This window comes from Octopus bimaculoides, chromosome 3 (assembly GCF_001194135.2).
Source record: "Octopus bimaculoides isolate UCB-OBI-ISO-001 chromosome 3, ASM119413v2, whole genome shotgun sequence".
Classification (NCBI taxonomy): domain Eukaryota; kingdom Metazoa; phylum Mollusca; class Cephalopoda; order Octopoda; family Octopodidae; genus Octopus; species Octopus bimaculoides.
Genome location: NC_068983.1, coordinates 121,313,754 through 121,335,756, shown reverse-complemented (window position 1 = coordinate 121,335,756; position 22,003 = coordinate 121,313,754). Strand labels below are relative to the sequence as shown.

At 36.6% G+C, this 22,003-nt stretch overlaps 1 protein-coding gene across 1 annotated transcript in view; it reads left to right on the top strand.

Annotated features, from left to right (window-relative positions):
- The window catches only part of LOC106882854 (cAMP-dependent protein kinase catalytic subunit PRKX), a 146,814-nt gene that overhangs the window by 112,899 nt on the left and 11,912 nt on the right, over positions 1-22,003 (top strand). Inside the window, exons 3-5 of the mRNA XM_014933657.2 lie at positions 9,531-9,794; positions 17,255-17,374; positions 20,693-20,788. Coding sequence (XP_014789143.1) covers positions 9,531-9,794; positions 17,255-17,374; positions 20,693-20,788 — 480 coding nt within the window. The remainder of the gene's footprint in view (positions 1-9,530; positions 9,795-17,254; positions 17,375-20,692; positions 20,789-22,003) is intronic.

Here is a 22,003-nt window from a genome sequence, read left to right as displayed (position 1 = left end):
ATTGTTGAGAAGTTGCTATAGTTTGTTGAGAGTTGTTTTGGATTGGTTACAGTTGTTGGCTGAGTATTTGGAAATACATCAAGTGGAGATAGTTGGTGTCTACTCCGTTCCGTGGTATTGTATATTACACTGTTATTAGTGTACAACACTAAGCTGACATATACAGAAACCATGTTATAAAAGTGGCAATGAGTGATTCAAAGCTTATGTTGGTCATTAACAATTTTTATGATAAAAAAAATTTGTTAATCATAGAAGACCTTATTAACTGACATATTACAGTTACAAAAGCAACAACAACAACAGTAACAGGAGTTGCACCAATACCTACAACACAATCAGTTGCTGGAACTGATGCTGAAGCCGGGAAATACCGCAAGTTTGCTTTTGCCAGATGGTATAGCAAATGCTATAACTGAATTTAGTTATTACCCAGATCATGGAAAATACTGCAATTTAATTTTGCCCAAAAAGAAAATAAGTGAAATTCGCTTCGAGGAAATAGTTGGATTGCTATCCAAAATGTTCAGTGATAAGAGTTCCCTGTTTAACACTTGCTGGGAGTGTTTGAACTTAGTAAAAGAAGAGGATGAAGATTTGGTCAGTTATACCACAATCGTAAATAAAATGTGCAAAATATCTAAACTGAAGGAATTATCTCCAGACATGTTTCAATGCCTTGTCTTTGTGCAAAGTTTGACAGCAAACAAAGATGCAGAAATACATGCACGGATTCTTACAAAACTAGAACAAGAGGGCCAGAGGAATGTCAAAGAATTATCAACTTGCAACAGGACGTAAAGAAAATTGAAGAAAAATATTTCTCTCAAGTACAGACATGTCAACTGGGTATAAATAAAGATAAAAGAATGTTACGACCAAATCCATGTTATGGGTGTGGAGGTCTGCATTTTAAGAATGACTGTCCATTTAAATCTTGGAAATGTTTTAGTTGTCAAAAAATAAGACTTAAAAGCTTGCACTTCATAGCTAAGCAAAAAAGGTCGGAAAAAAAACTTTTTTCTAAAAAGGTTTGCTCAATGGAAAGTCATGATGATACCCAAAAAAGAAAGTATGTATGTGTAAAAATAAACAATGTGAATGTGAAACTGCAACTAGACACAGGTAGCAACATTACAGTTATTGATAGCAACACATGGAAGAAAATTGGGAAACCTACATTAAAGAAAACATTGAAAAGTGCACATGGTGTCACAGGAGAAAGATCACAGTTCTTAGGTGAAATAGTAAGCAGTATTACATTTCATGGTAAAACCTGTGAAGCAAAAGTATTTGTGTTAAAAAATATGGAACTATTCAAAGATACCATGATTGCTTCATGTGAGCGGAAAATGAAATAAAAAACATTTTTGTGTAATGTCATTTGGGAGCTACTAGGAATTGTTCAAGGTAAAAAATTAAAATCGGAGAATGACAAATTCATTGCAAAGATGAAAGAAATGTTGAAGGTAAAGGAAAATAAGAATATATGTAACACAAATGTGAACCATTTTTCTCTGTGTGATAATGTGTTGATGTACACACAAAGAGTTGTAGTGCCAGTTGCACTACAAAAGCATGTATTAAGTGAATTTCATATGGTACACCCAGAGATTTCAAGAATGAAGTCAGTAATGAGAAGTTACGTGTATTGGCCTACTATGGACCGCGATATTGAACAATTGGTGAAATCCTGCAGAGGTTGTGCTCTCACAACAAAGTCACCACAGGTGAAATTCCAATCATGGCCTAAGACAGACAGTCTGTGGTCCAGGCTACATATAGATTTTGCTGGACCAGTAAACAAAGTGTATTATCTGATCATAGTAGACAGTTATACCAAGTGGCCAGATATATGTAAATGCAGTCAACCAACCTTGAAGGTAACAATAAGGTTCCTTTATGAACTTTTTGTCCCAGACACCATAGTATTGGGTAACGGAATGCAGTTTTCATGGTATGAATTAAAAATTTCTGTGAGTGGTATGCAATCAATCACATCTCTACTCCGCTGTACTACCCGAGATCAAATGGGCAAGCAGAAAGGTTCATAGACACATTTAAGCGAGCACTAAGAAAATTAGGAAATGAATTAGGCAATGATGCAACACAAACTCAATTTTTAAGGGTTTAGAGGGTAACACCTAACCTGAACACCTGTTCAGACAAGTCGCCCATCGAGAGATAAAATCAATTTTTGATAAATTGTTACCAACAAAAAAGACTTATAGGGAAAACCCAAGAAACACAACAAAGTATTTTAATGTGGGAGATAAAGTTCATTTCAATATATATAAGAATGGAAGACAAGGTTGGGAGGACGGTGTAGTGATGCAAAGAATAGGCAGCATGATGTACATAATAAAAAGTTAAATAGGAGAGCACAAACAACATTTGAACCAGCTGAAGACTAGACATACCAGATAAAAAGAAGAAATATCAATGGAAGTTTGTTATGACTTGTTCAATGTTCCAATGCCAAAAGAGGTTGAATCTAGGCGGACCAGCAATAGAAAATGTAAACAAACTGAATGACGAGAAATAGTTCCTAAGTGAAAGAAGTATTAAAACTTCTGAAGAAATTAAAATAAAAAAAAGGGAGAAGTAATGATGAAAAAACAATAGAATAAAATTAAATAAACAAATTGCACTTCCTACAGACATCAAATCTCAAAAGGAGAGATTGTTATGTTATGGCAAGGATCATATAAGTAGCAGCATGTTTGACTGAGAGCAAAAGATGTGAAATCGCAGGAAGTCGAAAGGTGTTGTTCATGAGTTCGTGGAGTTACAGAAAATTGTTGAGAAGTTGTTATAGTTCGTTGAGAGTTGTTTTGGATTGGTTACATTTGTTGGCAGGGTATTTGGGAATACATCAAGTGGGGACAGTTGGTATTTACCCCGTTCTGTGGTACTATATACCACACTGTATTAGTCCACAACACTAAGGTGATATATACAGAAATCACATTATAAAACTTTCAAAAATGATTAAAATAATGATAGTTGTTTTCCTATTTCTTTTATTTGTTTTTTTTTTGTATCTTTTATTTGTTTGTCATTGGACTGCAGCCATGCTGGGAGTACTACCTTGTAGGGTTTAGTCAAGCAAATTGACCCCAGTGCTTATTTTTGAAAGTCTGGTACTTATTCTGTCAGTCTCTTTTGGCAAACAGCTAAGTTATGAAGGTATAAGCAAGCCATCGCAAACCAAATATCAAGCAATGATGAGGGGGCAGACACAAACACACATACATAGATAAATAACAGGCTTGCACACAATTTCCCTCTATCAAATTCATTCATAAGGTATTGGTTGACCCAGGGCTATAATAGAAGTCACTTACCCAAAGTGCCATGCAGTGTGACCAAACCCAAAACTGCATGGTTGCAAAGTGAACTTCTTAATCACACAACCATGCCTGTACTCCTTTCTCAGTGGATAATTATTTTTTAATTAAATATTCCATGCTCACTGCATTGAATGATTTTAGTACTTGACAATAATTATACTAATTTTCTAATATGTTTAGCGAACAGTTGAATCAGAACAGCAACTGTCATGCTCCACTCATTTCCACTTTATCCTACTCCATTGTTGCCGCCTACACTAACACCTACAGACTGGACAATGTAGGAAATGCAAGATGCCCATGAGACCAACCATGCAACATATATATCCTAATTAATACATACAACATATTCCAGCTGTCATACTTTACTCTATATACATACGCAGTCTGTCATACTGTACTCTACTCTACATATGTTCATGACATTCCACTACATCATACACAACCTACACATACTGCTATGCTATCACACACACATCCTTAACACCATGTTGCACTAAATAAGCCTTTGCATGTCAGAGATACACTATAATCTCCATTCAGGCAGATGCATGGTCAGTTTGGTCCGTTTGATCTGAGATGACCCATACAGGGCCTGATTTAGACTTAGTGGGTCGGTATATTTTAGGGCCACTACAGTTTTAGTAATTCAAAGTTTAAGATTATAAAGAGGCCCTTATTAAATCTATGGGACCCAAACAATTTAAAGAGGCCCCAAAACTTAAACGTTTTGGTAGATTTAGAAAGACAATTAAATTCAATGGCCTTTTGAAATCTAAAAGGGTCCAGTAAATATCAAAAGAACTCTGTTGGAACAAAAAGAAATTTTAAGTAAGTAAAAAAAGATCATTAATTATTTATTCCATTGCTGAAAGTATATTTAAAATTTTTTAACTCTAAGTGTTAGGCTTCTCTGAGTTAAAGAGGTTCCTAATGCTTGGTGCTGTGGCCCATATTGGCCCATACATAAATTTAGCCCTGGACCTACTCTTCTTATTTGTTTTAATATAGTATCACTGGTTTCTCTCTTTCAATAGGACAGTCATTAGTTCTCAGCATTAAATATGATAAGAGCAATAAGGAAAATCAGTGACTCATGGAATGAATACAAGTTATTTTTGTTTGGCTGTACTGGTCTATTGGAATTTTTACTAATGTATACATCTTTTGCTGATATCAGTGAAAGATATGCACTCATACACACATGCATGCACAGTGTTATGGTTAGTCTACATTACTCCATAAGGAGCATAGGGACCAGTTTCCTGGTTTCTCTGGCATATATGTATTCCTCTCTGGTCAGGATGTTAGTCCATTGCAGCATTGCTCATTGCTGAGTGGACTGAAGCAACAAACATGACATGAAGTGTTTTGTTCAAGAACATATTACATCACCCGGTCCAGGAATCAAAACCATAATCTTATGATCATGAGTCTTACCATAACCGGTTATGGAAGGAGACAATTACCAAAGGTACAACACAACAGCTATTGTTGGCACTCCGTCGCTTACGATGTCGAGGGTTCCAGTTGATCCGATCAACGGAAAAGCCTGCTCGTGAAATTAACGTGCAAGTGGCTGAGCACTCCACAGACACGTGTACCCTTAACTTAGTTCTCGGGGATATTCAGCGTGACACAGTGTGACAAGGCTGACCCTTTGAATTACAGGCACAACAGAAACAGGAAGAAAGAATGAGAGAAAGTTGTGGTGAAAGAGTACAGCATGGTTCACCACCATCCCCTGAAGCTTTAGGTGTTTTCGCTCAATAAACACTCACAACGCCCGGTCTGGGAATCGAAACCGCGATCCTATGACCGCAAATCCGCTGCCCTAACCACTGGGTGCCTAGTCTATTACTAGTTTATCAGTGAAGTTTGTTTATATTTGGAGTAGCATTAGTGTGACACTTCATATGATGACCTGCAGTTAGGTCTTCTTCTATGACTAACAACAGTGCCAAGTAGTCTAGTGTCTGTATTGTTATTTAATTTAAGCCCTGTTCTATCACCACTGAGCTCCCCCTCCCCCCTTTCAGGATGTAAAAAAAACATTGAGGTGGTAGGGATGACATGTCAGGTCAGCTTAATACTTTTTAGAGTCCAACCATCTGTACACCTTCCTTTATCGCAAAATAGTCTAAGCCACGCTAATACATTCGTAATCCTTCATCTTTAAGCAAACAATCAACAGAGACTGAGTGACAGTTCAGGTTAGCCGGCAACAGCAACTGCCACAATATTCTCTCTTGAAGAAGGGTTGCTGGTGGTAGTGGTGGTGGTGGTGGTGGTACAACTACATGCTTTCTTATAAACACACATGCACATGTGCATGCTTACACACACACGCACACACACTTGTTACTGCCCGAGATAAGTCATTCACATATGCACACACATACTATTGTACATACACACACACATGCACACAGACATGCACAAATGCTGTTGCTACTACTGTCGCTGCTGCTGCTACTACTACTACTACTACTACTACTACTACTACTACTACTGCACACCCACACCCACACAGCAAAACTTAATGGATTGTGAGTTACAGACATGACATGACCTATGACTCTAGTATGTGTAAATATATATGTATATATATATATATATATATATATATATATATATATATATACACATATAAATTAGAGAGTGAGTAATGGTAATGGCTGCAGTAATGATAAGGAGGGTGTTGATAGTGGTGGTGGTGGTAATGCTAAGGGCGTTGATGGTAATGGTGATAGTAGTGGTGGTGTTAGCAGTGGCGGTAGTAGTGATTGGTGGTTGTAGTAGTCATCTTTTTAATTGATCAATGTAACAAAATTAACCTGCTAGAAATAGCAGTGAAATTTCCTTCAAATCATGCCCTACTGTCCTAAAAAAAAAAAAAAAGAAAGTAAATTGAATAATGTAATTCTGAATAATAATAAAAAAAAGAGACGAAATGGTCACTACTGGAACATTTATCACAGATGTGGGGAACTAGAGCTGGCCGGGAGCTAAATAATTGGTATATTATTTTATCATTAATGAAGCAACAAAAATATCAATTCTGGTGTAATTTTAACTCCCTGAAGTCCCTCATTTATCATCTGATGCACCCATTTCTCTCATGTTGTCATCCCTACAATCTCACCCCGAAACACTTACTCTGAAAATATTGTCTTCCAGAACACTCTTCCTATCTATTTCTATATATAGGCGCAGGAGTGGCTGTGTGGTAAGTAGCTTGCTTACCAACCACATGGTTCCGGGTTCAGTCCCACTGCGTGGCATCTTGGGCAAGTGTCTTCTACTATAGCCTCAGGCCGACCAAAGCCTTGTGAGTGGATTTGGTAGACGGAAACTGAAAGAAGCCCGTCATATATATATATATATATATATATATATATATATGTGTGTGTGTGTGTGTATTTGTGTGTCTGTGTTTGTCCCCCTAGCATTGCTTGACAACCAATGCTGGTGTGTTTACGTCCCCGTCACTTAGCGGTTCGGCAAAAGAGATCGATAGAATAAGTACCAGGCTTACAAAGAATAAGTCCCGGGGTCGATTTGCTCAACTAAAGGCGGTGCTCCAGCATGGCCGCAGTCAAATGACTGAAACAAGTAAAAGAGTAAAGAGAGAGTATATGTAGCAACCTATTGAACTCAAAACTGAATATTAACCACATCAATCTCATTAATGCAAGAGGAGGACCTGCAAAGGCTAATTACTAAAACACACATTTGTACATACAAAATATATAGTCCTACATGTACTGCCCTCCTCTTTGCCTTGAAGAAGCAAAACATACCACGTATGCAAACATACAGACTTATAAACATTGTTTGTTCCTCTTTCATGAACTAAGCAATAAATTACATACACATACACAGTTACACACACAAGGATACATACTTAAACATGCATACCGACCTTCTGAACAAAGCAGTGAAAATGCAAACAAACAAACGTATAGACGTATACACATACTACCCTTCTCTCACGAACAAAGCAATAGAACACAAACACATGCACAATGCTTGAACTAAGTAATAAAACACACTAGTGCAAACATACACACAACTCCCTCTGTTGGATGAAGCAATCTCTCTCTCTCTCTCTTTCTTACTCCTCCCCACTCCTAACTAAGTACAATGGAGTCATTAACATACATATATACATACATATATACATATATATACAAATATATATATATATAGATAGATATATATATACACACACACACACACACACAAACACACACAAATATACAAGCAATAAAACACACACCTAGCTACACAGTCACTCTCTTGCTTGGGCTAAAATATAAAATTCATAAGTAGACAAGCACACATACTGCACTTAGGCATTGAATTTAGCAATAAAATATGCACATATTTTAAGGGCCGATCAAAGCTTTGTGAGTGGATTTGGTAGGTGGAAACTGGAAAGAACACATCATGAGTGTGTGTGTGTGTGTGTGTGTGTGTTGCTGTCTCTTTCTCTTGACATACGAGGTGGTGTCAAAAAATTCCTGGACTAGTTTTGTTTAATAAAAAAAATAACTTATTTTCCTAAGTTTTAACATCATATCTGTTGTATTCCTCTCGGGGGACTCGTAGAGAAAACACAACAAGTCGTACTATTTGGTTATCACATTTATTTATTAACTATAAACAAAGAACTCACTCACCGAATTGTTAGTTATCAAGAAACAAGAATGTTGTCCTCGCCATATATCTCAATAACATTTAACCTCGACAGTCACACAAAACAACGAAACAGGGACCTCAAATGAACTATATTGAAATATGGGACTTCAGACGAACAACAAACAAATCTAACAGTCCATATAACAATATCCCTTGAAATAGTCACCTTGCGCAGCAATACATCAGTCCGAGCATTCCTGCCACTTTTGGAATTTGGTCTGGAAGTTGTTTTCTGTAAGCGAGTCAAGGACCTTCTGCAATTCACTCTTGATCTCAACAATGGTGTTAAAACAGCAACCTTTGAGCTGAATTTTCATTTTGGGGAAGAGATGGAAGCTCACAGGTGCTAAATCTAGCGAATTGGGCAGGTGCAGAAGTGATACCATGTTGCTTTTGGCAAGAAACTCGCGAGTGAGGAGAGCTCAGTAACAGGGTGCATTGTTATCATGAAAAATCCAATTTTTCATGCTCCACAGATCCAGTTGCTTTTGCCAAACATCCTCCATCAAACATTTCAAAACATCACAGTAGAACTCTTGATTGATGGTTTGGCCCTGGGGGACAAATCCTTGATGCACATACCACAGATGTTGAAAGAAACGATGAGCATGCTTTTGATTGAGCTGCTGCTCTGTTGTGCCACTTTTGAAGCACTAATGCCACTCAAAATATTGCATACAAATATTGCCTTGTCTCCATAAGCTTGCCAAAGCATGCTCAATGTCTCTGTGGCAGACTTCTCTAGTTTAACGCAACATTTCACATTGGTTCTTTATTCCAACTTCCTGTCCATGTCAAAAATCGCAGTCTACAGCATACACATGATCACAAAAACACAAATTTCACAACTTGTGAAGTAAACACAGCAATGTCACTCAGCTCACTGCCTCATGAAGGTCACTGCTAGCTCTCACTGCTAGCTCTCACTGCACATGCAACCGTGTGCTGCCATCTCTTGGTATGTTACAGAACTATTTTGGGAACTTTTTGATACCACTTCATAGTGTAATAGTTGAAAGTGAATGCTACTGTTCAGTTACCTTGGTTTTCAATCTTCCAAGATATGTCTAGTCTAGAAAAAATATTACCTTGAATGGGAACAGATGTAGATTGGAAACAGGAAGGGCATCTGGTAACAGAAAATCTGCCCAACCCTTGTGGGCATGGAAAAGTGGAGATTAAAACAATGATGATGATGATGATAATGATGATGTCGATGATGATGATGATGATATACATGTTACCATTCTTATTTGAACCAAACAATAAAACCTACATGCAAACATAGGCACATACAGTTCCTCTCCTTTGAACATACATACGCATAGTGCTCTTCTTCTTTGGACAAAAAATAAAATGCACACACACTCTCCCCTCCTCTCTCTCTTACACACACTGTTTCTCTCTCTCTCTCTCTCTCTCTCACACATACACACACACACACATTCATATATGTCATATTTTATTTTTCAGGTCATGGTCTTACCACGATCAGAATTTTCTTTATATGCTACTCGAATATGTACCTGGTGGTGAACTGTTCTCTTATCTGCGAAAGTCTGGGTTTTTCAACAGTGCTTGGGCTAACTTTTTTGCCTGTGAACTGATCTCAGCAATAGACTATCTCCATAGTAAATTAATTGTCTACAGAGATTTGAAACCAGAAAATCTCCTCTTAGATTATGAAGGCCATATGAAAATTACTGATTTTGGTTTTGCTAAGAGGCTTCGTGACAGGTAAGTCAATTTTTTGTCTTCTGTGTATGTATGTGTTTGTGTATATATGTTTGCAGATGTGGAGGCGCAATGGCCCAGTGGTTAGGACAGCGGACTTGCGGTCATAGGATCGCGGTTTTGATTCCCAGACCGGGCGTTGTGAGTGTTTATTGAGCGAAAACACCTAAAGCACCACGAGGCTCCGGCAGGGGATGGTGGCGAACCCTGCTGTACTCTTTCACCACAACTTTCTCTCACTCTTACTTCCTGTTTCTGTTGTGCCTGTAATTCAAAGGGTCAGCCTTGTCACACTGTGTCACGCTGAATATCCCCAAGAATTGCGTTAAGGGTACACGTGTCAGTGGAGTGCTCAGCCACTTGCACGTTAATTTCACGAGCAGGCTGTTCAGTTGATTGGATCAACTGGAACCCTCGACATCGTAAGCGACGGAGTGCCAACAACAACATGTTTGCAGGTATATACATAAATTGATCTGTGTGTGAGTACTTCTTTTTTATAGTTTATTGTTTTGATATTGACAGAAAAAAATGCAGTGCACACAATTTTAAAAATTTACTTTGGTCTTACCAAACTGAGAAAAATTGAGTGTTGATTTAACACAGTTAATGTGGTTATATTCAAAGTTGTTTTAAAAACTAATCCTCACAGCATTTAATGTCATCCTCACATAATAATACAAATGCAACTGAAAAGTTCATTGGCTGTCTAATATATTCTCATGGAGTGTTTTTTCTCATGTTAGGAAACTGACAATAGCCATATGGGGCCAAAACAAGAAAATAGGGAGGTTGATTAACCAGTTCAATGACACAGTCGTACGCAGCAACCATTGAAACCAAAGGCTTGTGTACTGGAGCATTGTCCTGTTGAAATAAGAGCCCTCTTTTTAGTGATCCTAGTTGTTTGGTCTTCACTTTCCCTGTAGATAAAACAACCTTGGCCTTCTTTGGAGCAAGTGAGGAGGGGTGTTTTCACCGCATCGATTGTCTCTTTGTCTCTGGTTCAGGAAACATTCAAGGAAACCAGCTGGATCTACCTCAAACAATGTCATATTTTCCCTTGATATGATCAGCCTTGTAGTGCCAATATCTTAAAAACTAGATTCTTACATCAGAGCCTGGGCATATGATTTGGAAACTTGCGACCTCTCTTAGCCTGCGTGTCCAGTCAAAATTCTAATTAATCAGATATCCAAAATTGTTTGAATCATATCTGATTTAAGGCCTTGTTTAAATTCAAATCAATATTTCTGAAACCACTAGTTCTATGTACAAACCATTTGTCAGCAAACTATAATTAAGGTTTAATAATTACAATTAACTATTATTTTTTGTTTTTGTTTAAAATTCACAATATAAATTATGAGCACATTAGGATTAGCATGGATTGGGGGCAGGGGGCTGGGGAGAACGTGTCTTTATTGTTCAGCTTGTAGTAAATGAATAAATAATGCTTGGTGAATATAATTTTAATTTTAGTTTTTCAGTTTCTAATAGGTTAGTCCTCTCTATTCTAAATCGGGTGGAGACAATGTAGGGTAGAATTTTGTCAAGGTGATAACCTCTCTAGTGCTTCTGCCATGATAAAGTGTACATAGTTCACTCTGTAAAGTACTTGGTGTTAAGAAGGGTATCCAGCCATAGTAACAATGCCAAAAATGGAATATATAAGCAAGATTTGGTTCTCCAGCCAATCTAGAAGTACAGTACTTCTGAATAAGAACTGATTTGAATTATTAGTTACTGTCACATTTACAGTGCATTATATCAGCATTATTATAGCAAGAGAAAAAGAAAAACTTAATTTTTCTAATTGAAGTACATCAGCTGATATGGATTTTATAAGAAAAGAAAAACAAACAAAAAACAAAAAAAAACTTTTGGATGTTCTGCAGTTGTGCATTTGGCATATGATATGTTCAGATGTAGGCTATTATTGCAGCTGCTATTAATATTGAGAAATGTATTTATAATGTAAATATTTTGTATATTTTCATAAACAAACTAATCTAACCTTAACTGGCCTAACCCAAAGTACCATTATGCTAGGTTAAGTTAGGTTAAATTAGTTTATTTATGAAGACATACATAACATGTGTTCTTGATAGTGTATCTTGCTAGGATGTTTTCAATAGGTGCAAAAAATTTCATCGTTTTCAAACATGGTTTTATTTAAAAGAAAATGCATATTCTTAGTTTGACACACTCTGTCATGGTATTTATGCTGCCATCTTCAATTTGCAATTAAATTGAGTGGAAAGCAAAAAAAAAAAAAAATGGGTAAGAGGTTTTTTGTCTATATCTATTTTGTTTCTTTTTTAAAGCCCTACCTATTTGTATTCAGTAAATTCTCTGCTTTGATTAGGTAAAAAAAAAAAAAAGAAAACAAAAAGTTTCTTTAAGTATAATAGCAGCAGCCCCTTATGTAAGCCATTATGTAACCATATTAATGCTTTTTCATAAAAGGAAAGTGAAAAACTAATGATGACAAATCATTGGGAAATCAGTTTAAGTGATTTATGCAGAACAAGAATACTGCAATATGCAAGTATTGTAACTGTGTATGTTATTAAATAGGCATAAATCCACTCTAACTGTTTGTGAAAAATCTGTTAAAACATTGAATGAATGCTAATAGTTGTGCACAATTGTTTCTAGTTTCAAACATATAGTTTATGCATGTTACAGACATGAACAAATTTAAACTTAAATATAGTGTACAAAGTGTGTCATCACTTGATAGATTACCAAACTGATCCAATAAGTTACAATAAAGCAAATGTATATGAGGAGTTTAATCAAGGATGCTGTTGCTCTGGCTTGCTGTAAAAAATTAGATAACTTAAAAAAGGCAAAATAGTATCAATTATGAAGAAAAGCAATGACCATGATTTTTTACTGGGTTTCTAATATATGTGCCATAATGCTAAAGGCAAGAAAGCTGCTGAGGCTCACAAAGAGATATGTGAAATTTATGGTGTTGATTGCTTAACAGGAAGCACATTTCAGAAATGGTTTTAAAAATACTGTTCTGGAGATTTTTCACTCAAAGATGACCAACATTCTGGTCGACCTACTGAAGTTGATGATGACCGAACCAAAGCCATAATTGAATCTGATTGTCATAAAACTGTGCGAGAGATTGCAAAGAGGTTAAATGTATCACACACAACAATTGAAAATCACTTAAAATGTCTTGGACTCGTTAAGAAGCTTGATATTTGGGTTCCACATGAATTGAAAGAGGTTCACTTAACACAACGAATTAATATTTGCAATATGCATCTCCGACGCAAGGAAATCAACCTTCTTTTGAAACAAATCATCACTTGTGATAAAAAATGGATTGTCTACAATAACGTCAATCGCAAACAATCATGGTCCAAGCATAATGAACCAGCACAAACCACATTAAAAGCTGAATTGCATTAAAAAAAAAAAAAATTATGCTGTCAATTTGGTGGGATTACAAAGGTGTTGTGTTTTTTTGAGCTGCTTCCAAGGAACCAAACGATCAAATCAGATGTTTACTGTCAAGCAATCAAAGAAAAACAGCCAGAATTGGCAAATCAGAAAGGAATTGTGTTCCACCATGACAACGCTAGACCACACACGTCTTTGCTAACTCGTGAAAAATTACTGGAGCTTGGTTGGGCAGTGATGTCACATCCATCATATAGCCCTGACCTCGCACCATCAGTTTACCATTTATTTCGAAGTTTGCAAAATTCTTTGAATGGTAAAACTTTCAATAATGATGATGACCTGAAATCGCACTTTCTTCAGTTTTTGGCTGATAAGGACCAAAAGTTCTGAGCACGGAATCATGAAGTTGCCAAAAAGATAGCAAAAGGTCATTGAACAAAATGGAAAATATATAATTGATTAAAGTTGATTCTTTGTAGGAAAATCAAATGACTTCTTTCACACTAAAAAACCGAAATTACTTCCTTGCCAACCCATTATATGTCTGGTTATAGAGTGACCAATGGTTTCACATCCATAAAGCACTTAGCTTTAGACACAACTCATCAGACACCAATGGTCACGGGCATATAACCTTTTTTCTCACTAGAGGTAGAAAACTGTTATGGTCAGTTAATTTATAAATAAAAGAATAATAAACACAGTCTGAGCCTTAAACGGGACAAGTTATCTCCCTTAGACCGGTCCGGTGGAAGAGTGTTTATATGCCCGGCAACAATTGGAGTCTGACGAGTCATCTGTAAAGCTAAGTGCATTATGGATGCAAAACCATTAGTCACTCTATGACCGGACATATATTTAACTTCATGTAAGTACATTACTGCTCTAACTTCTAGAGTATGCTTCTTTTTTGGATATATGATCCTATGATAATATAATATATGCGTCATCATAAAGTCAGTACTGTTTCTATTACTTTTTCTTTTACTTGTCTTTTCTTCCTCTTTAGTAAAAAGTATAGCTTGAAACATTAGATCCTCTTGTATTCCTTTCATCGGTGTATTCATTTTCATTGTATATATTCTTTTGATCTTGTCTTGTTTTCATATTTCTACACCTTTCCACCACTCTTTTTTTACTTATCTGACTTCATATATTATTATTTATTTCCTCCTTACTTTGTGTGGTTTTTGTCTACTGATGTCCTTTATGCCTATATTAAACAAATAACTGCTACTTCAGAGAGTGACCAGAGTGACTACAAATATGTGTGTGTAAATTTATATATGCTTATATATATAGGGCATCCAGCTGTAGAAACTCTGCCAGATCAGATTGGAGACTGGTGTAGCCATCTGGTTCACCAATCCTCAGTCAAATCGTCCAACCCATGCTAGCATGGAAAGCGGACGTTAAACGATGATGATGATGATGATATATGAATCATCATCATCATCGTTTAGCGTCTGCTTTCCATGCTGGCATGGGTTGGACGGTTTGACAGAGGACTGGTGAACATCATGTTGAAAGCACCAGTTCTCGTCCGATGAATATATATAAATATATATTTGTATTTATATATATGTGTATGTGTGTATATATGTGTATTTATACACACACACAAACGTGTATGTATAAGTATATAGGAAAATTAATGTGTGTGATTGCCTGTGTATGTATATTTATGTATTTCTTTATGTATCTACTTACAGATGTACACTTGTAGACAGTGGTTGTTTGTATCAGAATTGGCTTGCTCTAGATAGGTGAAAGGTTTTGCAAACGTGTTTTAAAGCATTTTTGCTTTACTGTCTAATTTCACATATTCTGTATCTATTTCTCAGAAGTACTGATTAAAAAAAAAATGGTTGAAGTTTATTTTATTTTGTTAGAGATTTCAGTCATAAAAGGCTGTTAAACATTGAATTTGAAATGAGAATGCTACATGAATAAAATGTTTAATCCTGGTTTGCTCTGAATCTTGGCAGACAAAACTTGTCTTCAGAATATCCAGAAACTGATAAGAAATTCCATGTCTGAGACTGTAGATATGCATTTTTCTCTTAAGATTTAACCTCTATTCTGTTCAATATCAGAACCTCAAGTTAATGAGAGAACAATAAGTCAACCTACTAAAAATAGCAGCAAAATTCCATGAAATATACTATCTCAAAAGAAGGAAGGATGCATTGGACAGAAGTACTGGATGGTTATAGCTGGAATACTGTTGATGTTGATTCTGCTCGGTTGAGATACACTATGGGCTGAACAACACTGGTACCTGGTTCTTGAATGCTTTTAATTTGGTTGGTAGGTTTGCATCTGAACACTGTTACTTGGTTGCAAATATTTGGGCTGAATGCTCCATAATTCTCTTACTACCCACATTTTTCTTATGGATATTTGCCTGAAGATGTTAAGTTTGGGCATTAGGTGCATAGCTTTTACCATTTTGGGAGAGCTTGCCAAGATTATAGTCATAGCCCCTTCACTATCTTTTGAAGCAAAACCCCTAATTTTTGAGATATTACTATCTGATGGGTGTTTCAATAAATATTCATGCTTGTGTTACAGTGTGTGACAAATCCTCAGTTATACTAAATTACACTATATGTTATTCAGGTAATATTTACTTGTTTGCCACCCACCAAGTTATTCTAACAAAAAAAAAATCCATAACAATTGAAGACTCTTTCATTATTTCATAAGTTTCTCAACAGTTTTTTATTTTTGTTTTTCCTATTATATTTTAAATTTCTGTGTTGATTCTTTTCTTTGTTTACCTATTGTTATCACACGGACCAATTTCTTTGTCTTCATGTGAAATCATGTACCTCCTTTCCTCATTACTTTGTTTCTCATTTTTTTCTTTTCCTGTGTGGCGTCATATAAACTACATGCCTCTAGACGCGCACTTACTGACTTTAACTGGTTTGCATTTACACTATACCTGCATGTACACATGTATTAACAAATTCTAGTAACCCCATATGGCTTCTGCTTGTCTTTGGATATTACAGTTCAATACATTATAATTATGTTAACTATAAGCTCGCAAACATTAACAATTCTAATTGCAGCACTTTTGTAAGAATAATAATTTCTTATGAAGGCAAAAGATCAGAAATTCGTTGGAAGAGAACAGTTGAATAATACTATATTTTTATCAACTCTGCAAGGATGGAAAGCAAAGTTTATCTCAGTGAGATGTGAATTTAGAATGTAAAAAGATATATCAAATAATGCAAAGCATTTTGTGCAATGTTCCTCTGATTCTGCTTAATAATTTGTTTGCCTGTTGTCAACTTGTTTTAATTAGTTTTTGCTAGTTGGCTGTCTCTATTCTGAAGTTTGAATACTCTTCAGTGATCTCCATTATCCAGTTTATTTCTACAATTTACTTCATGTTTTACAATAAAAATAGATTTCAAATGATTAAAATATATTTTCTGCTGACCTCATTTAGTAACCTTTACTTAACTATATGGTTTTCTGGCAGAAGAAACAATTGGGAAATTTTCCAATGTTATCATTTTAAATTGCTTAACCAGCAGCTCATCTTCTTTGTAAAACTATATGCTTTTGAAATAATTTGGTGCTCAAATATCTTTTGTTGACTGTGTTTTGCTGAGGAGATCCAATAATATTGAAACACGTATGGTATTGTCATCAAAGCTACCAAAAATCAGACTTATTCCTTATCCCTGCATATTGCCATCTAATATTTAGTCAACTGAAATTATGGGAGTTCTCCATGCTCCTGTTAAGAGTAGTTTCCATTGTCAACAGTGAATTTTCTTCTCATTATGGTTATAAATTCAAATTATTAATAGTTATTTTTGGTTCCATACCTTAAGTATGACTACCTGCTCTTAACACTCTAGGGAAATTTTCCAGCGTCAGGTTTGATTCTTTTTTGCTGGTGGTGGTGGTGGTGGTGCAGCTGCTGCTAGTAAAATGAAACAAAAGTGTATTTACACTCCATTCTTTATTTTTTTTTTTTTTATCCTTAAATTTTTCATTTATGATTGCAGGACGTGGACATTGTGTGGCACCCCTGAATATTTAGCTCCTGAAATTATCCAGAGCAAAGGACACAACAAAGCAGTGGATTGGTGGTCACTAGGAATTTTGATCTATGAAATGCTGGTTGGGTAAGTCCATCTGGTTCTGTATTTGTGTCAATCCTCATGATGTATATTATAGAATTGGGGTCTGTAGACAATTTAGTCATTACCAACCGAGGAAAAGGTTGATAATTCTTATCTTGCCACTGTATCACTACATGTCTTTGACTAAGTTACTTAACACCCAATGGCTTAGTTCACTTAGCTGAAAGTAGGTACTACAGAGCAGATTGAATTTTAGGCAGGCATAAACAGTGGAAGTTATGTGAAACTGACTGGTGTTTTATGCTGTTCATGAAACTACTGTACTGAATCCTGCTTGTTATAAAAAGAAGATATCATGAGATGGAATGACTCATAGGTGTAAGCAGCTACAAGTCATTCTATTTTTGTTAGGTGTAAAAATATGTAAAATATTTGTTAGGTGTATGAACTAGCAAATACTGTTTTCTTAGTTGATAATACTGTGTTTGAATTCTGTGAGCTTGAGCACATGAGTGATGCAATAGGAGAACATTTTCCAAAAGTAACCAGAAACGTTCTCTATGGGACAAGCCCATTGTAGTTCAGGCTTCCACCACCAGAAGCCACTTGATGCAACCCTCAGACATCACTATGCTGACTACTGTCATTGAGTGTAGTCCTAATGCCATGTGGTGTGTCTGCTTTGCAGTGCTTCTCCCCTGTTCATTGATTTTTGTGATGGCTGAAACAAAGGAAACAACAGCCAAAACAATTGTCATGCTTCTGTCAACTTACAAGGGCACTGCTTTGAGCAAAACACAAATTTATGGGTGGTTTTCATGCTTTAGGAATGGCCACTTGTTCAGGACATCTATCAACCTCCTGAACGAATGTCAACATCATGAAAACTACTGAACTGATCTTAGAAGACCATTGCCAATCAATTGACGAACTTGTTCATATGACTGGTGTGTTGTGGATCTCCTGCCAATGAATTTTGAGCAAGGAATTGCAAATGAAAAGAGTTGCAACAAAAGTTGTTCTGCGCTTACTCACAGAAGATCAAAAGCAGTCACGAGTGAAAACATGTTGTGAACTGAAAGAATAGTTGTAAGTTGATCTGGACCTTTTTCTGAAGGTCATCAAAGGTGATGAAAGCTGGTGCTATGGAATTTGCAGATGTGGAAGAGGTGAAGAAAAAAACTATTGCTGTGTTAAAAGGCATCACTCCACAAGAGTTCCAACACTGCTTTGATCAGTGGAAAACACATCTGGGCTGATGCATTGCTTCAAATGAAAAATACTTTGAAGGCGATGAAAGTGGGGGAATTTCAACCATGTTTCATGGTCTGCTACCACAACAACTCCTTTATAGGATCCAGTTAGCTCAAGACATCATCAGGAGGAACCACGTCCAGTTTCGGCCCCTACTCCTCTACAGCTTTGGTGTTGGGTGCATGTCTTCTTTCACTGTTTGTGACTGTTCTAATTCAACTGTGGAATGTCTCTCGCTATCGTTATTTTCCAGGAGGTTCTGTAAAATGATATTGCAAAATTCTGGTTTCTTTTGGGTACCTCCTCATATATATAGCAGTAGTAGTCGGCTCCAGCTTGTATCTGAGCATTGGGTTCGTCAGTTTCCATCCAGTCTCCTCGGCTGATGCTTGTGCTGAAAGTGACTTTGGAGTCCTAGTCGGTGGTGAAAGAGTCATGGGCAGAACTCACACGGGATGGTCGAGGATGTTGAAGACGCTCCTTTCTTCTCCTGCGTTTTGCCTCCTCATCCTGTTGTCTGTTCTGCTCAAAGGAGCTGGCTCCATTCTGGATAGCAGTCCTCCAGGCTGTCCTATCCATAGCAATCTGTTCCCATGAGGATGGCTGAATGTTATATATATATGTATCTGTGTGTGTGTGTGTATTTAAATCTAGTACCACTACTATCACACATATACATGCATGCAGGCACATATACACACTTTAAACTGATGTCATATACTGGTGATTTGATAATTGTCATAGGATAAATTTACGATCACATGCGAGAGAGATAGAGAGAGAGATTCTTCACAAGCTCTACTCAAAATGTTAGTCTCTGTTTATCTCATAGTGAACAACGTAGTCCACTTCATCTTTTATTTATAATCTGACTTGCAAATGATAGATCATCACCAGATTACCAGTTCTGATAACTGTCCGAGTGTTGATTCTCTGAAATTAACTAATCACAAGCACTAGTGATATTATTCAGAAAAAAAGCCTTGCCAGCATGGAAGGCAGATGTTAAATGATGAAGCCGCTGCTGCTGACAACAACGATGACGACTCAACCAGTCCTTCTCAGTGAGCTTATATTTTGTCATTCAATCTGCTAGAAATTGCAACCAAATAATCATTGAAATTGTTTTTTTTTTTTTTTTAAAGAGGAAAGACGTATTTGATGGTGTAATCTTGTCTACACTTGTGTGAATAAAGACTAAAATGGTCATAGCTTGGAACACCTTTGATCATGTGTATGACCAAAGGCTAAACAACAACCTTTTCTCACTGATGACATTTAGATCTTGCCTCATTTACTCTCTTGCGTTGTCTCTCAACTCTTGATCTCTTTTCTGTAGTTTAACTTAAACCGTTATTATAATTTAAGATGGTCAGTCAACAAAATTGTTAGCATTACTCTTTTTACTCTTTTACTTGTTTCAGTCATTTGACTGCGGCCATGCTGGAGCACCGCCTTTAGTCGAATCAAATCGACCCCAGGACTTATTCTTTGTAAGCCTAGTACTTATTCTATCTAGTACTTATTCAAACTGCTAAGTTACGGGGACGTAAACACACCAGCATCGGTTGTCAAGCAATGGTGGGGGGACAAACACAGACACACAAACATATATATATATATATATATATATATATATATATACATATATACGATGGGCTTCTTTCAGTTTCCGTCTACCAAATCCACTCACAAGGCTTTGGTCGGCCCGAGGCTATAGTAGAAGACACTTGCCCAAGATGCCACGCAGTGGGACTGAACCCGGAACCATGTGGTTGGTAAGCAACCTACTTACCACACAGCCACTCCTGCACCTGGATGAATATCTTTTATTAATTGTTCTGGTTCTGCTCATCCTAATTCAAATCTTGATGAAGTTAGTTTTGTCATTTTGAGCTTGATGAATAGTTTATCAATCAAGTACAGGGATCAATTCCCCCATTCTCTCCCTTGGTTATGCTGGATTGTCAGAGGGTCATGGGTAACTACTTGAAGTGTGTGTTCCTTCCTTCGAAGAAATAAAGGAGGATTGATTGAAGTCTTGGAAAAGAGAAATATCTCATATGAAACATGGGTTCTATCCTCCTATATTTTCTTTTTCTACAGATGTCCTCCATTTTTTGATGACAACCCATTTGATATTTATGAAAAAATTCTTATTGGAAAAATAACATGGCCAAAAAGCATGGACCCTGTTGCAAAGTAAGTATGAAGAATTCCAACTGATTTTGTGGGTAAAGGAAGAATTGTCATAATAAAGTCATATCTTGTATTTTTATAGTTATTTATTCCTCCACTACAATTTGTATATGCCACTTCTTTATTTATTCAGAGTACTTCATTGCTCTCTATTCTTATCCATTTCATTTACCACGTTCTATCATTTTGGGTATTATTTTTATATCAAGGTTATGTTGTTTTTTTTTATATATGGCCTATTTTTGTAAGAGTGTGAGATCATCTGCCTTCTTTTTTTTTTACATTATTTTATGTATAATTTTCTCAGTCCTTTCTGATAACTTCTTGAGCTATTTTTAGGAACCCTGATGTGTGGTTTTTCTCTCAAATCATCTCCCATAAAGTAGCCATTCTTTCCCTCTTGTGCTCTATTCTATATTGATACACTCTGTTTCTTTTTAATTTTATAGTTATATTTCTTTGAGCTTTCACTTCTCTCTCCTTTCAGAGGCATGGCTTATGTAATTAAGAAATTCCCTTCACAATCAGTCACATATATTCCAACACATTACATCTTGAGCAAGTAACTTCTACTCTAACTTTGGTTTGAATTAAACCTTGTGAGTGAAACTGAGTAAACGAAAATTGTAGATGATAGACTCTTAAGTAATAGACTTAACTGGTCACCCAGTTAGCAACACCATTTGGCTCTTAGGTACCTTTAGGGAATTCCATTCTTGTGTAAGCATTCAGTGCATGTCTCTGGGTCTTTCTCAACTTTCTCCCACTGGTCTCACAGACCTTGCAAAAAGGACATAAGTGCTGCTCTTCCTCATTTGACTAAGCCATAAAAACTCCATATATTGTCATTTGTTTCCTGTTTAGTACCACATCCGTAGAGGCGCAATGGCCCAGTGGTTAGGGCAGTGGACTCGCAGTCGTAGGATCGTGGTTTCGTTTCCCACACTGGGTGTTGTGAGTGTTTATTGAGCGAAAACACCTAAAGTTCCATGAGGCTCCAACAGGGGATGGTGGCGAACCCTGCTGTACTCTTTCACCACAACTTTCTCTCTCTTCCTCTTCCTGTTGTACATGTATTTCAAAGGGCCAGCCTTGTCACACTCTGCGTCACGCTGAATTTCCCCGAGAACTACATTAAGGGTACACGTGTCTGTGGAGTGCTCAGCCACTTGCACGCTAACTTCACGAGCAGGCTGTTCCGTTGATCGGATCAACTGG